The sequence below is a fragment of the Myotis yumanensis genome, unplaced genomic scaffold (genome assembly GCF_028538775.1).
Source record: "Myotis yumanensis isolate MYYU_CA2020_CCGP unplaced genomic scaffold, mMyoYum1.0.hap1 SCAF_10, whole genome shotgun sequence".
NCBI lineage: Eukaryota > Metazoa > Chordata > Mammalia > Chiroptera > Vespertilionidae > Myotis > Myotis yumanensis.
The window spans coordinates 26,720,501-26,741,910 of record NW_027223761.1 but is presented as its reverse complement, the minus strand read 5'-3'; the positions used below and the strand labels follow the sequence as shown (position 1 = coordinate 26,741,910).

General features: G+C 41.8%; 1 protein-coding gene across 3 annotated transcripts in view; it reads left to right on the top strand.

Annotated features, from left to right (window-relative positions):
* GAS2 (growth arrest specific 2) overlaps positions 1 to 18,330 on the top strand; it is a 123,404-nt gene extending 105,074 nt beyond the window's left edge. For 2 of the 3 annotated variants that reach the window (XM_070426637.1, XM_070426635.1), the window contains one exon: positions 16,503 to 18,330. In XM_070426637.1, the coding sequence (XP_070282738.1) occupies positions 16,503 to 16,721 (219 nt within the window). In that variant the 3' untranslated portion in view covers positions 16,722 to 18,330. The remainder of the gene's footprint in view (positions 1 to 16,502) is intronic. The other variant, XR_011472894.1, reaches the window with a different exon arrangement.
* Positions 18,331 to 21,410: the final 3,080 nt, after the last annotated feature.

The following is a 21,410-nucleotide window of genomic DNA, read 5'->3' as shown; positions in this document are numbered from 1 at the left end:
TGCATCCTAGTAACTGTCTTTAGTTTCCCACATGAATTGTTTTTTCTTAACACTGTGAAATGGGAACAAGCTGTTTTTACAGCTGATATAGCACATTGTTTGAGCATTTATCAGCCTTTGGTAAGGGAGAATAGAAATTAAGACAAAATCCCTGGTCTCAAAAATACCACAGACTTCGAGTTCTGTGAAATGTGTAACATAAATCCCACTCTGTGGCTCATTACACTGTGTGTCCCTGGCCAAGTCGTTCAATCTCTGTGTTGCTTGGCAATTAAATTGCAAAGGGAGAAGCTAATACCTTTTACATAAGGTTGTCAAAGGTATTAAATGAGATAAATCGCTCAATGGGGAATCACTATTATTTATTATTGTATCATGTTCATCATCATTATGTATTGCATGTAAGAATTTATACAATTAAATGTGATATATGTAACCTATGTACATATAACATGCATAATTATTATGTCTATATTTAGTTTGTGTGTATATATGTGTATACATACAAACATATAAACTAAATGTTACTCTCACAAATATTCTACAGTGAAATGTAGATTTATGTAGGAAAAAAAGAAGCTTAGTGCTTTTTAAGCCCAGTAAAATAAATACAAGGCAATGATGAGAAATGTTGGAGAAAAATATGTTTACTGCTTTCATTCCAGTAGAGTTTTAACAATGCAGCACTAATTTTTATTCGAGGATGAGCCCACACACTTGTGTGCTGCTGCCACCTAGTGCCGAGATGTAAGAACGTCAATTTTGCTACATTTTCGTTGACAGGTATTGAAGGTTAGAAAACAGCTTGCTTGGTACCTTGATAGCGATTTTGAAACAGACATTACATAACGTTGAGATGTGTCTGTGGGAATTTACTTGTTCCCTTTATCTCTTCAAGTATGAAATGGTTGACCCAAGTGAAATGGTTTGCAGGCTTTTTGCACGTCACACGGCTTGTCTGTCTGAAAGGCATCAGGGTGCCTTTGCAACAGGAAATGGTGTACATTTCCTCCTCTGGTCTGCATTTCAGCACTGCACTGCTGCCCTCTGTATCCACTACAGCCCCTTTCTTATTACTGTTATTATTCCTATAGCAAAATATTTTGTGTCTTGCATGTTAAATAATCTCGTGGGTAAAAACAACACTAAAAGGAGAGCTCAGGTGACAGGAAAAAACAAGAAATTACAGCTGAGATGGGGAAAATAATTCAAATGTTTCTTACAGGAATGGTTTCAGTTTAATTTTACTTTGTATGAACAGTCATATGGTGTCGAAGAGGGTTCCTCAAATCCGGCATGGTTGACATATTGCCCCAGATCATTCTCTGTGGAGGGCACTGTCCTGTGAGTTGTAGGAGGGTTAGTAGCATCTGTGGCCTCTACCCACCAGACTCCAGTGCAACTACCCCTCCACTTGTGAGGACCGAAAATGCATCCAGAAATTGCCAAATGCCTCCTGGGTTGAGAACCACGCATGTAAAAGCATGCTGTGGTCATTACATATAAACTAGTGATTTTTATCATTTTTAATTTATCTAGGGTTTGTAATAATTGATGACAAACATGATGTAATGCCTAGTGAATTGTAAGCAAATTCAACCAATCTATTCATTCATTTATTCAGTCATGCTGTAGATGGTAACTATGTGGTGTGAGTTTGTCAGTCGTGTTGTCAGAATGAATACCTTTCTGTTAGCAAGTTAGGGCTGGAGTCTGTATGTGAGGTCTTATATAAACAAGTACACTACTGGAAGTTTAGCTGAATTTGAAGCAAAGTGTTAGGAAATATAGGTTATATGTGTGAATGAGGAGTGGGTATTGTTAATCTTTCGACATCATTATTTAACTTATAATAAGAGGGACACAGGATGGTGTTTTGCTTGAAAAACTATGGTTTCTTAGTGACCTGCAGATATTGCTATTCATCTAAGTCCCCCAAATATGTGAAGATGCTTGTACAAACAGGAACTTACCATGTGCAATGGGCATTTGAGGAAAGAAAAGGAAGTGGCCAACGGACCCACATGGCTCAGGATTTGTTCTGTGGATTTTGTCATTTGAGAGAATTGGACTATACAGATAAACAAATAGAAAATTATCCCAGTGCTCTGGCCAGGCCCTAGTTAGTCAAACAGTATCCCTCTTAACAGTAGGGGAAGGAAGACAAGACACAGGGATGATGGTAAATCCCAATATGTATCAGTATCAGATGGGATAAATTTATGTAAGTTATTTCTCTAATCATGTGTATATAACACACTTGCACACACACAAAGAACTTTAAAATCATAAACAGAAATGAAAGTATAGAGATAGAAAATTATGGAAATATAAAAATAGAAGATGGGCTGGTGAAAATTTTAGTGTAAACTTTGACAAGAAAAAAGATACCAGAATTTTTGAAGGTAAAAGTAAATTTAAGAGCCAGGAAAACCACCAGGGAAACTTTGTGAGGTTGTGTCTGAAAAGGGGATGGATTTGAGGGGCAGTTTTGGTTGATAACTTCCTAGAGCATTAGATATGTGTGACTTTTACCAAGAGAGTGTGTGGCCCCAGAGAACAAAAGGCTCATTTATAAGTGAGCATGTGACCAGTCCCTGAAGCAAGAATGGATAGACACAGTTGGTTATGAATTGTTTAATTCTTCTGGACTTCATCTTTATGAAGGCCAAACAGTTTGGAAGCTTCTAAACTTCACCTACTCATATTGGAAAATGAATGATGGACATAGAACATTCAGTAAATTTTTTAAAATTCAGAACAAACCAATCTATTCACAATGTGTAGCAAAGAGAATAGCTCTGTGGGGAGATAAAAACAAAAGATTTTTTAAAAATACATATACAAATAGTAATATTTTTATATATACATTGATAAGTTAGATTGGTTTATATTTTTCCTCTATACTCTTGATCTGTTCACATAACATGAGAAATGGAGTTAGGGGAAGAACAAGCCTTTGGTGCCTCAGAGAAGGTTTGTGGAGACAGTTAGGATCACAGGGACCACAGTGATCAAGCTTTGGAGAGGGTGTGGCATTCTATTACAGTGCAGGGAGAAATAAGAACAAGGGATCATGATCTTGGAAAGAAAATTTCTAGAAGAGAAATGCTGAGACTTATGATTGTTCAAGAGTCAAGAACATGTTATAGAAAAGGGGAAGATAACTAAAAGGGAACTAGTACATAAAAGCAAAGTTAATGTCACAGTCTTACCTGAAGATATTATGGTGGTTTTGCTTGGTGTTGGGAAAAATCCAAATACGTGTAATATGAAAATAGCTTTAAAAGTAACATTAGAGGATAAAATGAAATGAGCCACTAGGTACTATTAAAATGTTAGAAAACCCATTTGAGATTTGGGTAGCCCAGAGGTACCTAGGATCTGAATACTCTTCCATTATACACGACTCCTGAAGTGTATCAAAGTGGGGAAAAAAGATCATCATTAATTTTGTAGTGATTTCAGATAAAATTACATCCTTATGTAGTGATGTATATGAGAATTTGCCAGCTAGTTTGCAAAAGAAGAATATGATTTTTATAGCAATAAATTGTTTTATGGATGATGAATTATATATATTTCGTATGTTGATGTTTTAGAAATTCTATTTTCCCCATTTTTCTTTTGTTTTCTTAAATAGAAGAACTGAGTATTTTAACTTTAATTTTTATAAAGAAATTCATGTATGTCATTAATAAAATGGTGCTATAAGATGTCTGACCCCAAAGAGCAAACTTGCCTCCTCCCTTTCCTTCCCTTCCCACTCCTTTCTCCTGAGTTCTCCCTGGAAGCAACTAGTTTTACCTCTTGTAGCTGCTTCTTTTGTCTCCAAGTTTTCAAATCACACAATGATGCTGATGTATCTTCGTTTTTAAATTTCAGACACTTTTTATGGTACACTCATGAGCTACCTTGGGGCTTAGCGTGTACCATATAAAATGTCTAAAAATCAATACTCAGCATTTACTTTATTGTGATCATGTAAACATTGTAGTGTGCCACAACTATTTTTCCTTTTATAACAATTTCTACTTTCCTTGAAGTCAATAATGTCTCATTTTGTTGTCATATGTCTGACTAAGAAGCCCCTAGCCAGAGCCCCTTGGAGAACTGTAAAAGCCATCACAGTGATGTCACAGGAAGACACACCAGTTCATCTCTGTTTCATTTCCGGTCCTTGCACATCTCCCCCTTCCTCGGGTTGGCCTCACTGTGTCACCTGAGTCTTTAACTTGTTCTTACACTGGACCCTCTATTTCCTGGATCACACGTCTTTAGCTGTTTATTCCATTGTTTTTGCAGAGGCCATCCTGAGAAAATGTGTAATAATTCATTAATCTAAGACATATTTATTGAACATATATAATGAAAAAGCAGTGTTATAGGGGCTAAGATATATCAGAGAACAAAACAGTAGGTTCCTGACTCCCTTGAGGACTTCATATTCCTGTGTATATGTGTGTGTGTGTGTGTGTGTGTGTGTGTGTGTGTGTAGGGTTGCCAGATAAAATAAAATAATGTTCAGTTACACTTGAATTTTAGATAAGCAACAATTCTTTTTAGAATGAGTATGTTCCAAATACAGTAGGGGAATTACTTATTCTAAGAAAGTTCTTCATTGTTTATTTGAAATTTAAATTCAATTGGATATCCTGTATTTTTATATAATAAAAATCTGGCAACCCTAGTTAGGAGTAATTATGCTTTATAAACAGTAAACATCAATTGTAAGTTGTAGAGCTTACTAGAAAGTAGCAAATGTCATGGTGGGTGGAGAAGGAAGAGTAAGGCCAGGTAAGGCAGATTGGGAGTGCCAGGAGCAGAGACTGTGATTTTAAAAGAGTGATTAGGGTAAACCTCATTGAGAAGGTGAGAGATTAGCAAGAGCATGAAGGAGGTAAGGAGTTAGCTCTGCAGTTACCTGGGGGTAAAATGTCTTCTAGACAGAAGGGACATCAAGTCAGGAGCATGCCTGGAGTGACCCTGGAGTGTCTGAGAAAAAGCAAGGAGGCAGTGTGGCTGTAACAGAGCATATGGGGGCCCAGTGCTGAGACAGGAAGTCAGAGAGGTCACGGGAGTCCAGACCACACAGGAACTTGCAGGCCGTTGGATGTGGGGAGGCTGCAGGGTTTTGAGTAAGTTGTAGCATGAGTTGCCTTCTGTTTTAACAAGATCCCTCTTGTTTCTCTGTTGAGAATATACTGTGGGGCAAGGAAGGGCAGATGCAGGAAGAGCAGTTAGAAGGTCATTGCAGTCATCCAGGTGAGATGAAAGAACCTGGGACTAGGGAGATAGCAGTGGATATGGTGAGGACAGGTTGGATTTGGGTGAATTTTTTCTCTACCATTTTATTGTGACCATTTTCAAAAACACACAGAAGTCAAGTCAATACCCGTAGAAGTACCATTTGGGTTGTGTAATGGACACTTTGCTTTCAGAGGAAGGAAGCTTATGTTTTCAAATATTTTGTCAATACAAAAGATCTCAATATATTTGAGTAATACTTTGTTTTCCATTTTAATGGGTTTACCAATATGCTAAAGGTACATGAAAAACAGCAGCGAAGTAATAGTTTTTCCAGTGTCTGGATTACAGACAATATTGTTACTTTTCAGGACCCAAGATGACACAGGTTGGAAATCGCTGGCGTGTATCATCACAAAATAACATGTGGCCCCTGAGGGCTGATTCCTGTCTGTTGGGTTTTGGCACCAGTGTGTAAAAGAGAGAATGGGAGTGCAGACTGAATCAGATAAACGTTTGATGAGTGGAAGGAATGGATTTCCATTGCCCCTCAGATCCCAGCTTTCCTTCCTGAATAGTTACTACGTTTTGGGGGTGGATGAATTCTCGTTTCCATCGGACCAGCTACAAATCCTTCCTCTGGGCAGCTGTTCCTTCCAGCACCAGCCTCTTCCACCTCGTTGCTCTCACTGTGCTGAGTGTTCTATGAAATATTTATAACTTTGCCTTCCCTGTCTGAAGTGATGCCATACGTAGTTAGATTATGGTGAGGCACCTTAATTTTATTTGGTGCAAAGCTGGGGAAATAGGGGCCTAACACCACAAGTAGGTGAGAACTAACCCGCTGTTGGAATCAGGTGCTCCTACATACGTTTCCAAGCAGATGAAAATGGCACTCTTGCCAGTCGATCCTTACATTCTTTCGTTAGCCTCTTCTCATGTTTGCTTCCAGAAAGAAGCTACAAAGAGTCATTAGTCTTCAATGAGACTGGGAAGTGAACTTCCTCGGAAGGAAACAACAAAAGCAGCCCAGACATTTTTTTTCTGACCAGCTTCAGTAGCCAGAAGATCTCTGACTCAAAGCCCTGTTCCAGTTGGGGGGTTGGGTATTACCACTTATGGTCCTTCAGTAGTAGTTCACCCTTCAAACGAGAGTTTGAGGATTACATATGTTTTATTACTAAAGACAACACATCACAAAACTGGGAATCAGAAGAGTAAATCTGTGTTCTTGTTCTGTGTTCGTGAGCCACTCAAACTCTTTCAGCCTATTTCTCCATTTGTGCAATGGGAATAGTACTGAGCAGGGGTGAGAACAAAATGACATGAGACAAGAGAAAGTACTTTGCAGACTGTCAGGCAGCTCTCCCCTATATGATTCCTTCAACATGTTTTTGTTTGGGTGAATCAATCAGGTTCAAATTCAGATATATTTTTCCGAGCATTTATTAAACATATTCTTTGACCTGTGGCTGGGGTATGTGCAGACTTGGGCAATATGATCAGCAATGGCGACATCATAAAAATGTCAAAATGCATTCCCAAGAAAATAAGTGTTATCCATGAGAAGACAACCATGGAACTCAAGACAACCAGGACCCCTGGCAAAGCTCCTTTAGCAGGTAGAGTTAAGTAGTAATAAGTATTGTCTTTAAGTCAGAGAGAATCAGATTCAAATCTAAATATTGTCAGTTCCTAGGTAAGTGATCTTGGGAAATTTTCTTAATTTTTCTGAGCTACCATTTTCTCATATGTAAATGTAGATAATAATGCAAACCACTTAAAAGTTGCTTCAATAATTAAATAAAATCTATAAGAAGCCTATCATCATCACAACAACAATATTATTGTTTTAATAATAATAACAATAATGGCTGGCTACTATTGAGTATCATGTGCCAGGAAGTTTTGCTACATGCTTACACATATTAATATCTTTGTCCAAACAACTCTAGGAAGAAGGAATTGTTATAATCATTTTACAGATGAGAAACTGAGGCATAGAGAGATTAACTAAATGTCTCCGAGTTGTACAACTAGTTAGTAGGAACCATATTTAGGCAGTCTGGTAAAGGGAAAACAAATGCTTACTGTTAAGCCATCCCTCAGAAGCCTTATCTAAGAAAAAGGCATCATTATAAAAGGACTGTTAGGGAAATAAAAATGAGACAGTATATATGAAACATGCTTTATGAACAGTAAAGCAACAATTCCAAAATATTATTTATTTTAGTAATATTTAACCCTTTATCATTTCAAATAGCTAGAGATGATGACAAACGAGTGTGCACATGTCAGCTGTGGTTAACAGAGCCTCAGTTGCCCCGGGAACAGGTAACCTGATCGCTTACCTGAAAAATGCAGGTATCAGGCTTTCAACATGGCAAACCAGAGATGGAACACCTGCCATCTTTCTCCTCCGTGTGGCAGGGTCCCGCAGGCAGAGAGCTGAGTTCTCAGTTGCCCAATGTTGAACATATGCCATTTTAGCATAATATTAGATGGTGACAGAGTCTGTTGTCCTATAAATTAATTTAACACTCGTTCTCTGGAGAGCAGACGCCTGCATTCTAAAAACAATATTTTCACTCAAGTTATGATGGCTTGTAAAAACACACCGAACAGGGTTGACAAGGAGGTATTAGGAAGCATATGATATCCCAGGAGGCTGAACTGATCTAAATTAAGGTAGGATATCTCTTCTAGGCAATCCGTGTCAGAGATGGTTGTCTCTTGAAAGGATGGCTGGCTGGAGAGTGGTTAACAGAGTGGGCAGAAATGTGAGCCGTTGTGGTCCGAGAAGTGGGAAAGGATTTAATGAGAGCTGGAGTTGTGCTGAGTGTACCAAACACTTATGAATTAAAAGATAAAAGGGAGGGGGTGAAATTTTTACTAAGTAATTTGTCACTATAGTGAGCGATATTTTAAAAAATGCCAGGTGTAATGAGGATTTGTGAAGAAGTTCACCAAGAGAATAGTATCATTAATTAATTCTGGATTCATTCTTCCTCTTTCCCCCCTTCCCTCTTTTCCTTTTTCTCTTTCCTATCCACTTAAAAAAATTATTGGTTAATTTGAAAGAGGGAGAAACATCCATTTGTTTTTCCACCCATTCATGGATTCATTGGTTAATTCCTGGATGTGTCCTGACCAGAGTTCAAACCTGCAACCTTGGCATATGGGAATGACGCTCTAACCAACTGAGCTACCCAGCCAAGACTCCTGTCCATTTTTTAAAAATTGATTAGCAAACGACTTTCCCTTTTTCTTTTTTATGTGATTCATTCATTCTTTGACCTAAAAGCTATCTTTCAAGCAATTCTCTAAACAATAGTTTCCAAAAATATGCAATGTTTGCTACTTATCACATATTGTAATTGTTGACAGGTATGCAAACCATGCCACCCTTTCGGGAGGTCACAGGGAATTAGAGAAAGATAGACAAGTAAATAAGGCAACAAAGTATTAAAGGCACTTTGCAGGAAATTCACAAGGTTCAAAGAAGGCAACCTAAAGGTTAGAGAGTACAAAAGTCCTATATAATAAAAGCATAGTATGCAGATTGTCCCCTTGACCTGGAGTTCCTCCAGGAGTTCAACCAGGGGTGAGGCTGGCCCGGGGAATGGAGGGAGGCCCCAGAAGGAGGGAGGCTACTGTTGGGGGAAGGGAGGGAACACCTGGCCGGCAGCCGGCAGCCCCTAGGGACCCTACCAGTGTACAAAATTCATGCACTGGGTCTCTAGTATTTCATAAAGGCATTGATGCCTGGTGAAGCATTAGTAGGTGTTAACTTTGTTCATTCACTCATTTAGCAAATATTTACTGAGTGCCCATTGTATACTTGGCACTGTGCTGGGCCCTCTGGGGATGAAATATCATAAGGAATAACTTTGCCCGGCACTTAACAAATGAATATTTGTTAAATGGCCAAAGGAAGGGACTTCATTTGAATTCACCTGGTGAATGAGGAGCATTTTTCTGCATGCAGAAAAGCATAACACTTTCAGGGGATTCCAAAGAATTCAGAATATTTATGGGGTAAGTACCTTGGAGGGTGGCATGGGCACAGACAAGAAGGGCATAGTATAGCTGCACAGGTGTGCAGTGCACAACCTGCACAGTTGTATGTGGTCATTCTGGCATAGAGAGAAATCAGGTGGGGAAGGAATTCTAGCTGGGCCATGAAGTGCCTGGTGTGTCACACAATTGTTCTCAAGGGGGTTGGTGGGACAGAGGTAGGTGAGGGGTATCAGGTTTGCTGGTGGATTGTTTCTCCAAATTATGTATGCTTTTGCCCTAAGCTGGAGGTACAGATTCCACCCAGTTCCAACACATACACAATACTGATCCCCCAGAATCTTTGACTTCTTGTGGGGATAGAGTCCTATTCCTCGAGTGGATTGGAGATAAAAATAGCAGAGAAACTCTGCATAGAACCACTCACGGTGTTTAGCCATGGCAGTGGCATGATCAGATCATCCCTATAGAAAGACCACTCTGGCCCTGGACTACAGGGTGAATCAGTGGGGAGGGAGAGACCAGGAGGGCACCCGCTGGAAAGCTTTACATCCTCAGGGTCTAAGGACATTGGTATTCAGAGCACTCGGCAGATACTCCTGCTTGTCTCTGTTTTCAAGGTCACCGACATAAGATTGGAATCAGAATGAAACAGATTTGTCAGTGTTGTCCTGACACCTGAAGCATTTCACAGGGATTATGATTTAGGACAGAGGTGAACATGCAAGCAGGTCTCTGCTGGGGAATTAATGAAGGAAAGCTACCAGATAGGAGCATGAAGCATTTAGCTTGAATAGCATAGAGGTATACAGCTTGATCACTTCAAAAATCAAATGCATTACCAATAAATCCACAGTAGTTTCTGGCTGTTCTGTGAGACAAATCTATTTGTTTCTTTTTGTTTAGTAAAACCTAGGATAGTCTGTGATCTCTATAAATATTGGCTATGCCTCGTCAACAAAAAATGAAGTTGATATATTTGTTTCTAAAGACTAATTAATTTTCCCAAGAGAAGAAAAAGACCTATTCTTGCTTTAAGCTCTTAGTATCTACTCTACATAATGTGATTCTACTCTGTCTCTCCAAGCTCCATAATTAAGTGGGAAAACATCTCTTTTCTGAAATCCTGTTGTAATACATGAGAGCCAGAGTACTGACCCCCGATACCACAGTGACATCAGACTTATAAGGAGCTATTGATTAACCACTTCTACACCTTTTAAATTTTCCTGTTATGTTCTAAATTGACATGGGAGAATTAACATTTCTTTTCAACCCATTTTTTTTTCTTTGAATTCAGTACCTGGGTGAGCTATAGCACCTGTTGGTTATGAGACAGTTTTTATCTTATAATGTCAGGAAGATAAGATTGAAAGGTGGTACTAGAAAGCAGGCTTTAGGTCAACACATACTAGCCTAACCAATTGTGCATTAAATCTAGTTAAGACAAAGGTAGGACTGATCTGAGGTTGCAAACCACTGCTGGGTGAGTATAGTAAGAGATTCACCCACCTTTAAGTATTAAATTCATTTTAAAGTAATACTTTTTAGATTAGTACAGTTCAATCATAAATCCAAGTATTTGGTTGGGAATAAAGCAGATGTGATTTCTAGCCTGGCTCTGGGGAACCCCCTCTGTGACCCTTTCTCTGTCTGTTTGTACATCTGTGAAAGGAGAGTATTGCCATTGACCTCAATGTTGTGTGTGTTTTTTAATGTTCCTTTTTTCTTCCAAGGCATATTCGTGGGTTACCTGGCACTTAGTATGTTCTCTAATATTACGACTCTATGTCATTTGAGGAAAAAAGGTTCCCTTTTGCTGGCACATAGGAAGAGGCCTTCTTTGAAAACTACACATAATTAAGCATTAGTATAGGTGCAGGTCATTAAACAAAATGTGTTTGATAAGAATGGGAAGGCTTCTTCCCGTTACTGAAAAAAATTACTAAAAAAACAGCAACATAACATTGAGGCAGATAGATTCTTTTCTCTGGGGGCAAGAAATGTGACTGAGAGACATCAAAAAAGAAAATGCTTGCAAAGTTTGTAACAACCCAAATCTGCTTACAGAACACCATTAAGGCCATTGGGAGAAATACTGAGGCAAGATTTTTATTATTGTGTCCCCTTCCTCCTTCCATACTAAGAAATGTTGTCATCTGCAGGACTCTCTTTCCCTTTGTTGGGATCAGGGGCATAGTGAGAAATGAGGCCGATTGTAAAAAATAGTAACTGTCAGAATAGACCTAACGTGCAAAAAACACTGTTTGCGACATGCACTGGGGAAGATTTACAACAACTCTAACTTATTTTTCTTTACTCAAGAAGAAATGCAACCAACAGCAGCATAGAAAATCAATATTAAATACCCAATTGACATGTGCATTGATGCTCCTGGGGTCAAGAGGAGTTATGTTTTGGAAGGAAGAACACAAAATTGTTCAACATTGTGAAGCATCAAAAATACAAGAGCCGTAGATATACCCTCATCAGAGAATCAAAGCCCAGTCTTGCTTATGCCAACAGATACCTGGCAAAATATATCCTGTCATTACTTGACACATGCTTATTTCTGAAATAATTAGGGCCGCTAGGGGATAATCTTCTGAAATTCAATTCAATGTTTAGTTAGGGTTTACTAGAACATAAACACTAGAAATCATTTTACATGAGCATTTAATCTGCTTAAGCTACTTATGACTATTTCTGACATTGATGTTCCATCCCCTGCCTGTGATGAATTATCACGAGTAAGTAATTAAGCAGACAGACATGAAAAACCAAATCTAGGAGTTTGACAGAATAACTGGGTGTGGTAATAATGAACCGGTTCTGCCCTGATTTGCTGAGTGAACTTGCACAAGCTATAAGAGCATCAGCTATTCTCCAAAGAGCATCCATTTTTCACAAAATGGAAGTAATACTGATAGTGATATACCAAAGTAGAGCCTGTGGCAATATACCCGGAAAGGACTACTATATGATTGCAGTATTGACACTGTTCGGAGCGCCCATACATGAGATTCCCAAAATGAGAAATATGTCACCACTCTCTTCAGAGAGCCCACACATTATTCAAGGGGGCATACAGGTAAAGTAGCAATTGCAATATGGTAGAAGGAGTGAAACAATAAAATCAGGTGTAAACTAAACAGAATACAGTCAGGAGTACTTCCCTGGTGAGAGGTGTGATCATAGATTTTTCAGGTGGAGGTGATGTTTGAATTGGGGAGGTTTGTGGTCATGGTAAATAGGGAGAACAAAGCAGAAAGTCCACAGTTAGGGCAGATGTGAAAAATGTGCCAAAAGAAAAAGTATGTTTTCCGGGCACAGAAAACTGAAAGAATTCATGGGTCCTAGAGCTCAGGGCAGGGCAGTTGAGGTTTCAGGGCTGGTCATGGAGAATAATGTATGCAAATAAAGGGAACTGAATCTCAGCCTACTGGCGAGAGGGAGCCAGTGAAGGTATTTAGGCAGGAGACAATCAATTTTGCATTTTAAGGAATTGTTTTTGGTAGTAAATTAATAAATGGATCAAGAGAGGGGAAGGCTCGAGGCAGGCAGGCATTTACAGTAGCATTTACAGGGAAAAGGTGAGGCACTGAATGGAACAGTAGCAATGGTAGCAAATACCCTGAGAAATGTTTAGGAAGGAAATGAATGTGTTTGGTTTCCGACTCATTACAGAGATGCCCATGCCATCAACCTTATTAGCAAAGGCTCTAGGGACCTTCCAGTGTGAGGTGATGGACAGGGATGTCTTTGTATTTTGATTCTCAGGGAAGAGGCAGGGGCTAGAGTTATCATTTGGAAACAAGAGCAGGTTGGGTAGTGAAAACCATAAGGTTGCAAATAGAAAGCCGTGGAGAATGGATAAATCCTTCAGGATCCTTTAGAGCAGCAGAACTTAAAAATAGCAGAAATCGCACCTATGAAAGAGGCAGAGGGAGAACAATCAGATAGCTAGGGAGCAGGAGATCCAGGGCAGAGAGTCCTGTCAGAGAGAGGAAAGGAGTAGGGAGATTCAAGGAAGGAATGGTGGATACTATCAGAGAGCTTACTTGAGTGATCAAAAATTATAAGGATTGAGGACCATCTATTGGAGTTGATAATTCTAGAAGCCACCTGGTTCCTTTTCCCAGTGCAGTCAGTTGAGGTTAGGGGCAGAAGCAAAGCCTACTGTGGGTTGGACAGTGAATAGCAAGTTAGAAGTGGTGACACTGAGTGAAAACTGAGCTATCAGGAATATCAGATGTAAGGAGAAAGCATGAGAACAGAGTAGATGGAGTGGAAGGAGAAGAGTTTTGCTTTGGACACAAGTGGGAGAGGCTTGAATATGTTTATTTCCTGAAGGTTATGGACCATTATATAATAAATTGGACAGCAAGAAGAGAGAGGGGATGTCCCATGTAGCAAGGTTCTGCATGAGTGGTCATGGGAACGGTGATGTGGGGGAGGAATTGACCTTGGGCAGAAAGACATTTTTTTTCTGTAATTAGAAAGGTGGAGGAAAGGATAAATGTAGGATGAAGTAAAATAGCCAGTGAAGGTGCCAAGAGAGAGGAAGCCAGGCCTAATAAAGGTGAAGCCATCAGAAGATGGATGACAATGGAGAGAGGAAGGGTGAGAAGAAGAGAGGAATAGGACATGGAGCCAAGTAAAACAGAAAGGAAAAGAATTAATTGCAATTGGCCCTGGAGTTGGAAAGAGCTCAGCAGCTGGCCCCTGGTTTAGAAGGACAATTTCTACACTTGATCCAAGATTGGGGTTTTGTAGACAAGCACTGGTGGGGAGGGAGAAAAGATTGACAGAGATCTGGTTTATAGCATGTTGATTTGCTTTTAGGTTAAACAAGAGGGGTTTTGTTTAGGGAGATGAAAGTGGGTGTTACATTTTTTTCTTGAGACTGACCACATACCAAGAAAAGGCAGGGGACTTCTACAGGGCTATGAACCCCAATGGTCCTTATTCCCAGGCTTGAAACTGTTGCCCACTGGTCCACTGACTTTCTTAGCAAATTATAGGTTGCTGATTATCTACAGGAAGGATATGGAAGAGGAGGTGGTCAGACATTTAATTCCTATATTATGCACTTCAGTATGACTGTTTCATGTTGGATCCACTTTGCTTGGGCCTATGGATTCACTAGATTCTGCAAAGAGAGTTTGCACTTAAACATTTCTTTTACTGTTTTTCAAAGCTGTTAACTAATTGTTTAAAAATGATTCTTCTGGTTGAAATAGCCTCACACTGAAATGAACTTGGTCATTCTGCCAAAGATGTTTAGAGGCAATTCTAACTGTAATTTTCAGGGCTAAGAGATGCCAGCAATTCAGCAATAGGCAAAGCCACTTTCCGAGAACAGTGGGAGGAAGGGTCAAAGTAGGATTTTGACACCAGCCTTTGTTCCAGCAACTCCCAAGTTTTGGAAGCAGGCAGTACAGGCACACACAGGAACTTGTGGGACTGGGAATAGGACAGCCTGGTTAAGCCCTGAGGAATTTTATATATACGGAGGATTTGTGTGGGAAGAGCACTAGATTGGAAGTCAGGAAACCTGGGTCCCATTCTAAGCAAATCACATAAAAGATCTTGGCCTCAGTGTCTTCATCTGAAACAAAACAAAACAAAACAAAACAAAAACATGATGCTGTGGACTGCACCAGGGGAGGCAAAATAGTTAAAAGCCAAATCCTGACTCCTTGTACCTGCTTTATATTTCAGGGACTCCCATGAAATGTTGTTTAACATGTAGAATCTGATGCTAAAATAAATTTAAAGACTCTTAGCTAGAATGTGTTCCCTAAGACTTGTCTATTCTAAAATTCCAATATTCTAAATGGGAATAATCTGTGGTCCTACTTGATGTAACTCTCGTGAGTCTAATAGTTTTAATTATTGACTCTCAGCACGTTTGTTATTTGATTTTGAAAACAGCTTCGTGCCAACCACGACTTGGGATTTCTCAGCTTGAGTCCGTGGGTGGATTTCTGGGCTCTGTGAAACCCTTAAGCACACATGCAGGACTTGGTGGGTATGGGCACACAGAAAGATTTCAAAACTTTCACCAGATCCTCAACAAGTGGATGGAAGCAGTAAATGAACACAAGCTATCCCCGGCTTGATGGGAGTCAAAGACATAGAGCATCAATTTTAGGGATAGTGGGTGCTGAACTGGCATTTTCCACTTTAAAAAGTCAGCTAAACGTTTCACTTTCATGTTACACAATCGGTAACATTCACAAGAAAATTGCACAGGTCTTTCCAATAAAGGGAGGAGAAAAGACCAAGACATACTCTGAGAAAAGCTGTCCGGATTGCAAGTTGACACACAGATTTAAATAGAACATATAGTTCCTGCAATGAGAACAACTTCCCAGATCCCCAAGATTACATGGCCAGTATGTCTTCACAACACTGTGGGCAGGGGACAGGGTCAGCAGGGTCTGGTGATGGTGCCGCCTTGCCCCGTGAGCTTACATTTTCCGTAGATGCCAAGTTCAAATTCTGTGGCTCTCCATGCCAAACCTCAACTCTGACATTTTTTGCGAGAGAGAAAGAACCACACATTCTTCACCTTTTCAACCTGTAGCCTTGTTAACCTGGAGTTCTGAACGGCTCATGGGCCTGAAGGTAAGTCTTCTAAACAAGATGTATTCTAAAGTAATAAGGAAGCATAAGAGTAGAGGAAAACAAACATGTTTGGCCAATTCAGTAACATCTTGCCTTGGAAGACTTCTGTTTTCCTGAGTGCATTTGCAGTTCTATTTGGCATCAAATATTTGTGTGGTTATTAGTGTTATATTCAATAGCAGACATTTCCGTAATCTTCTAAGTCCCGGTTCCAAGGCGGATACCCTGGTGGGGAGAATAGAAGCACTTATCTGAGGCAGCAGCAGGAAAGGGGGGCAGAGATGGGCCTGTAATGGAATATCAGGTGTCAGAGAAACGCCTCGTGACACATTAAACCAATCCAGGGCTTGGACACAGACCCATTCACAAAGCCGGGCGAGCCTGGCTTCTGGGATGTGGACCCGGGACCCACTCGCGTGGCATAAACGAAGCCTCTTTCATAAACGGTTCGCTAAGTCAGACGCTGTGCGTCCCCGAGCAGACAGACAACCGGTCGTGAAAAACAAGACAGACCAAACGCAGTCACAACACTTAGCGCTGAAAGTTGACTCGAGATACTGTAAGAACGCTCGGAATGTAACACGCTTGCTCTCCTTTCATTGCAGATGCTGCACAACAAACACGTCATGGTCCGCGTGGGAGGAGGATGGGAAACGTTCGCGGGGTATTTGTTGAAACACGACCCCTGCCGGATGCTGCAGATCTCCCGTGTGGACGGCAAAACGTCCCCCATCCAGAGCAAATCTCCAACCCTTAAGGACATGAATCCAGATAATTACCTGGTGGTCTCTGCCAACTATAAGGCTAAGAAGGAGATTAAGTGAAACTAGTTGGTCAGGACCAGGGGACTCTCAGAGTGGCCTGTATCCACTTCTCCAGGGTAGTCAGTTTAGTTCACATGCTCTGAAAATTACTTTGGAAAAAGGTGTCACCCACAGGAAAGTGTCATCATATTGGAAAAGGTTCACAGAGTAGCACTATTTATTTTAATGCTTCTGTAGAAAATGACCTATGAAAAGGCATTCTAAACTCAGATTTAGATTAGACAAACTGGAGGCAAATTATTACTTCTCAACAGGCGAATACAGTATTTAGAAATACAAATCTAGCTAGAGGTAAAAAAAAAACAACAACCTGTTATTAGAAGGAAAAAAATTTTTTTTTTTAGGATTTCTAGATAAAACAGAAAGTGCCTGCTTTATGTCTACAGAATAAAAGCACCCCAGACATTTTTTTAACTGCCAGATTTTTAAAAAATGACAATTAGTGTGATAATGTGCTACTAAAAACATCCAACAGCACTATCAATAAGTACAGAGTATTCACAACAGTAAAACTTTACTGGAAAGGCCACTTTAGAAAAGTTTACATTCACTTGGAAGATTGCCTTAAAGTTTATCTCTTACCATGACCAAGTATCTGGGGTACTTTTGGAAGTTTTCAGTACACCCACTAGAGAACCGCTTATGAATTGCCCCACACATTCCTAAGAAACATGGCTGTGTTGAGGCTGACAGTGTCATTCACACACATAAGCTGACATACATTTATATTTTGACAGAGTAAATTGTACAGTCCAATGTTCATTGACTTCATGTTAATTGAAAGCATTCTTATTAAAATATATCTTTAGTTAATCCTACTTTGCTATGCTGTCTAGTAAAGTCTATTCACTGTAGCTAATAATGTTACAGACTTATGTATACCCTTATACACCCAGGACAGAGCTGTTTTGTACCCATAAACAGCAAAATATTGTCCTTGCTGATTCAAGAATTAAAGAGATAAATTGAAAAAAAAAAGTCTCAATATCTATGCTTCATTCAGAAATGAAGATAATCTTCAAATGGCATCTTTCCCTGAGAGTTAAAGGAAAAGTCAAATTTTAGTTAGTTGGTACTTCCTGTACTGTGGGCCACTGAATGATGGTGTGTGTTCGTCTAAGCCAGTGGTTCTCAACCTTCCTAATGCCGCGACCATTTAATACAGTTCCTCATGTTGTGGTGACCCCCAACCATAAAATTATTTTCGTTGCTACTTCATAACTGTAATTTTGCTACTGTTATGAATCGTAATGTAAATATCTGATATGCAGGATGTATTTGGGCGACCCCTGTGAAAGGTTCGTTCGACCCCCAAAGGAGTCGAGACCCACAGGTTGAGAACCGCTGGAGCAGAGTCTAGGTTTTTCCATAGGTGGCCCCTCAAGTGTGCTACCTTGAGTATATATAGTCAGAGTTAATGTCATTTCCTCATTTTTCAACAACAAACCCCCACTTTTTAATGTTTTTCTCCAGAAAGTCAGGGAGGAAGTATCTGTCTGCCACATGACCGATTTAATCAAAGCAGACACAACCTGTTAGTAGGGAAGTTGTTTTGTGTGTTTTTTTAAAAAAATATTAAATTGATTGGGGTGACATTGGTCGACATGAACATATAGGTTTCAGGTGTGGTTTCTTTTTTTTTTTTTTTTTTAATAATTTTTATTTCTTAAAGTAATACAAAGAGTATTACATATGTCTCCTTTTTCCCCCCCATGATATTCCCCCGGCCCCTACCCCCCGCCCCCCCCGCACCGTGTCTTGTGTCCATTGGTTAATCTTATATGCATGCATATAAGTCCTTCAGTTGGTCTCTTAATCCCCCCCCCAACCCTCCCCCGGCTCCCCATTGTAGTTTAACATTCTGTTCAATGTTGCTCTGCTTCTGTATCTACACCTGTTCATCAGTCCATACTGGTCCCCTTTATTTGTCCCAACCTCACTGGAGTAGTCTCAACCTCACCAGGGCCGTCTGAGCCTCACCAGGGCTGTTTCAACCTCACCGGGGTCGTCCCTACCTCACGGGGGCCGTTTCAACCTGACCGGGGTTGTCCCTACCACGCCGGGGCCGTTTCGACCTGACTGGGGTCGTCCCTACCTCACGGGGGCCGTTTCGACCTCGCCGGGGTTGTCCCTACCACACCGGGGCTGTTTCAACCTGACCGGGGTTGTCCCTACCACACCGGGGCTGTTTCAACCTGACCGGGGTTGTCCCTACCACACTGGGGCCGTTTCGACCTGACTGGGGTCGTCCCTACCTCACGGGGGCCGTTTCAACCTGACCGGGGTTGTCCCTACCACGCCGGGGCCGTTTCGACCTGACTGGGGTCGTCCCTACCTCACGGGGGCTGTTTCAACCTCACCGGGGTCGTCCCTACCACACCGGGGCTGTTTCAACCTGACCGGAGTTGTCCCTACCACACCGGGGCCGTTTCGACCTGACTGGGGTCGTCCCTACCTCACGGGGGCCGTTTCAACCTGACCGGGGTTGTCCCTACCACACCGGGGCTGTTTCAACCTGACCGGAGTTGTCCCTACCACACCGGGGCCGTTTCGACCTGACTGGGGTCGTCCCTACCTCACGGGGGCCGTTTCAACCTGACCGGGGTTGTCCCTACCACGCCGGGGCCGTTTCGACCTGACTAGGGTCGTCCCTACCACACCGGGGCCGTTTCGACCTGACTGGGGTCGTCCCTACCTCACGGGGGCTGTTTCAACCTCACCGGGGTCGTCCCTACCACACCGGGGCCGTTTCGACCTGACTGGGGTCGTCCCTACCTCACGGGGGCCGTTTCAACCTCACCGGGGTTGTCCCTACCACACCGGGGCCGTTTCAACCTGACCGGGGTTGTCCCTACCACGCCGGGGCCGTTTCGACCTGACTGGGGTCGTCCCTACCTCACGGGGGCTGTTTCAACCTCACCGGGGTCGTCCCTACCACACCGGGGCCGTTTCGACCTGACTGGGGTCGTCCCTACCACACCGGGGCCGTTTCGACCTGACTGGGGTCGTCCCTACCTCACGGGGGCTGTTTCAACCTCACCGGGGTCGTCCCTACCACACCGGGGCCGTTTCGACCTGACTGGGGTCGTCCCTACCTCACGGGGGCCGTTTCAACCTGACCGGGGTTGTCCCTACCACGCCGGGGCCGTTTCGACCTGACTGGGGTCGTCCCTACCTCACGGGGGCCGTTTCAACCTCACCGGGGTTGTCCCTACCACACCGGGGCTGTTTCAACCTGACCGGGGTTGTCCCTACCACACCGGGGCCGTTTCAACCTGACCGGGGTTGTCCCTACCACGCCGGGGCCGTTTCGACCTGACTGGGGTCGTCCCTACCTCACGGGGGCTGTTTCAACCTCACCGGGGTCGTCCCTACCTCACGGGGGCCGTTTCAACCTGACTGGGGTTGTCCCTACCACGCCGGGGCCGTTTCGACCTGACTGGGGTCGTCCCTACCTCACGGGGGCTGTTTCAACCTCACCGGGGTCGTCCCTACCTCACGGGGGCCGTTTCAACCTGACCGGGGTTGTCCCTACCACGCCGGGGCCGTTTCGACCTGAGTGGGGTCGTCCCTACCTCACGGGGGTGGTTTCTTTGTTACAAGATCTGCATATTGCACTGTGTGTCCACCACCCAAAGGCAAATTTTCGTGTCACCTTATATTAAGACACAATATGGAAGTTGTTTAACAGGCATAGTGTAATTTGGTGCTGCTGGAAGTGGTAGTAATCCTTCTGGGGGGAAAAAATTAAAGTTTTGTAGGAAATGAAATCACCTTGGAACAGTGAACAATTGTACTCTCTCAAAAAACAGATATTGAGTAATAGGATTTTTATGTTACTGAACTAACACTAAATTTCCCTGTATAGTAACTGGCAACAGTATGTCCATCAAAACTTTCTCCTGTGCTTAAATTTTTCCTGTAAACATATTTCTAATAATTAAAAATAATTTTGTTTAGTTAAAAATATCTAGGTTAACTAAACTATTAATCTCTTCATGAATTTTGTTTTCTGATGTTAACACCACAAATGTATTGTTATAGTACTGCAGTCAGAGTATGAGAGGGTCTCCTTGGGCTACCACGGTGTCAGAGGACTGTGTTCCTTTCTGAAGAGAGAATCCATTTCTTTGCCTTTTCTACCTTCCAGAGGCTGCCTGATTTCCTTGGCTCAGGTCCCCCTTCCTGTCTTCAGAGCAAACAATAGAATCCCACAATGATGCTTCTTTGTTTACATCTCTTTGACCACAGGTTGGAAAGGTTCTCTGCTTTTAAGGATCCATGTGATCACCTAGATAATCCGATATCATTTCCCCATGTTATGATCATTAACTGAATCACATCTGCAAAATACCTTTCGCCATGTAATGTAACATGCTCCCCAGATTCCAGGGATTAGGATGTGAACATGTTTCGGGGAGAGTGGCATTATTCTTCCTGCCTATATCACATCATTTAAGTGTCACCAAGAACAGGGTGACAAATGACATTGGGGTCTAGCTGCTAGCTGGATGGCACGCAACACCAGGAATATGGACAATGAGACCACATTCAGAAGGAAATGGCCAAATGCAGATGGCTCTTACTGACTCCCTACTGAAAATTACTGTTATTTTTTTTCAAATTTGTTTTGGCTATTATACATGCTCAATCTCCATATAAATCTTAGGATCATCTTGTCATTTTCCC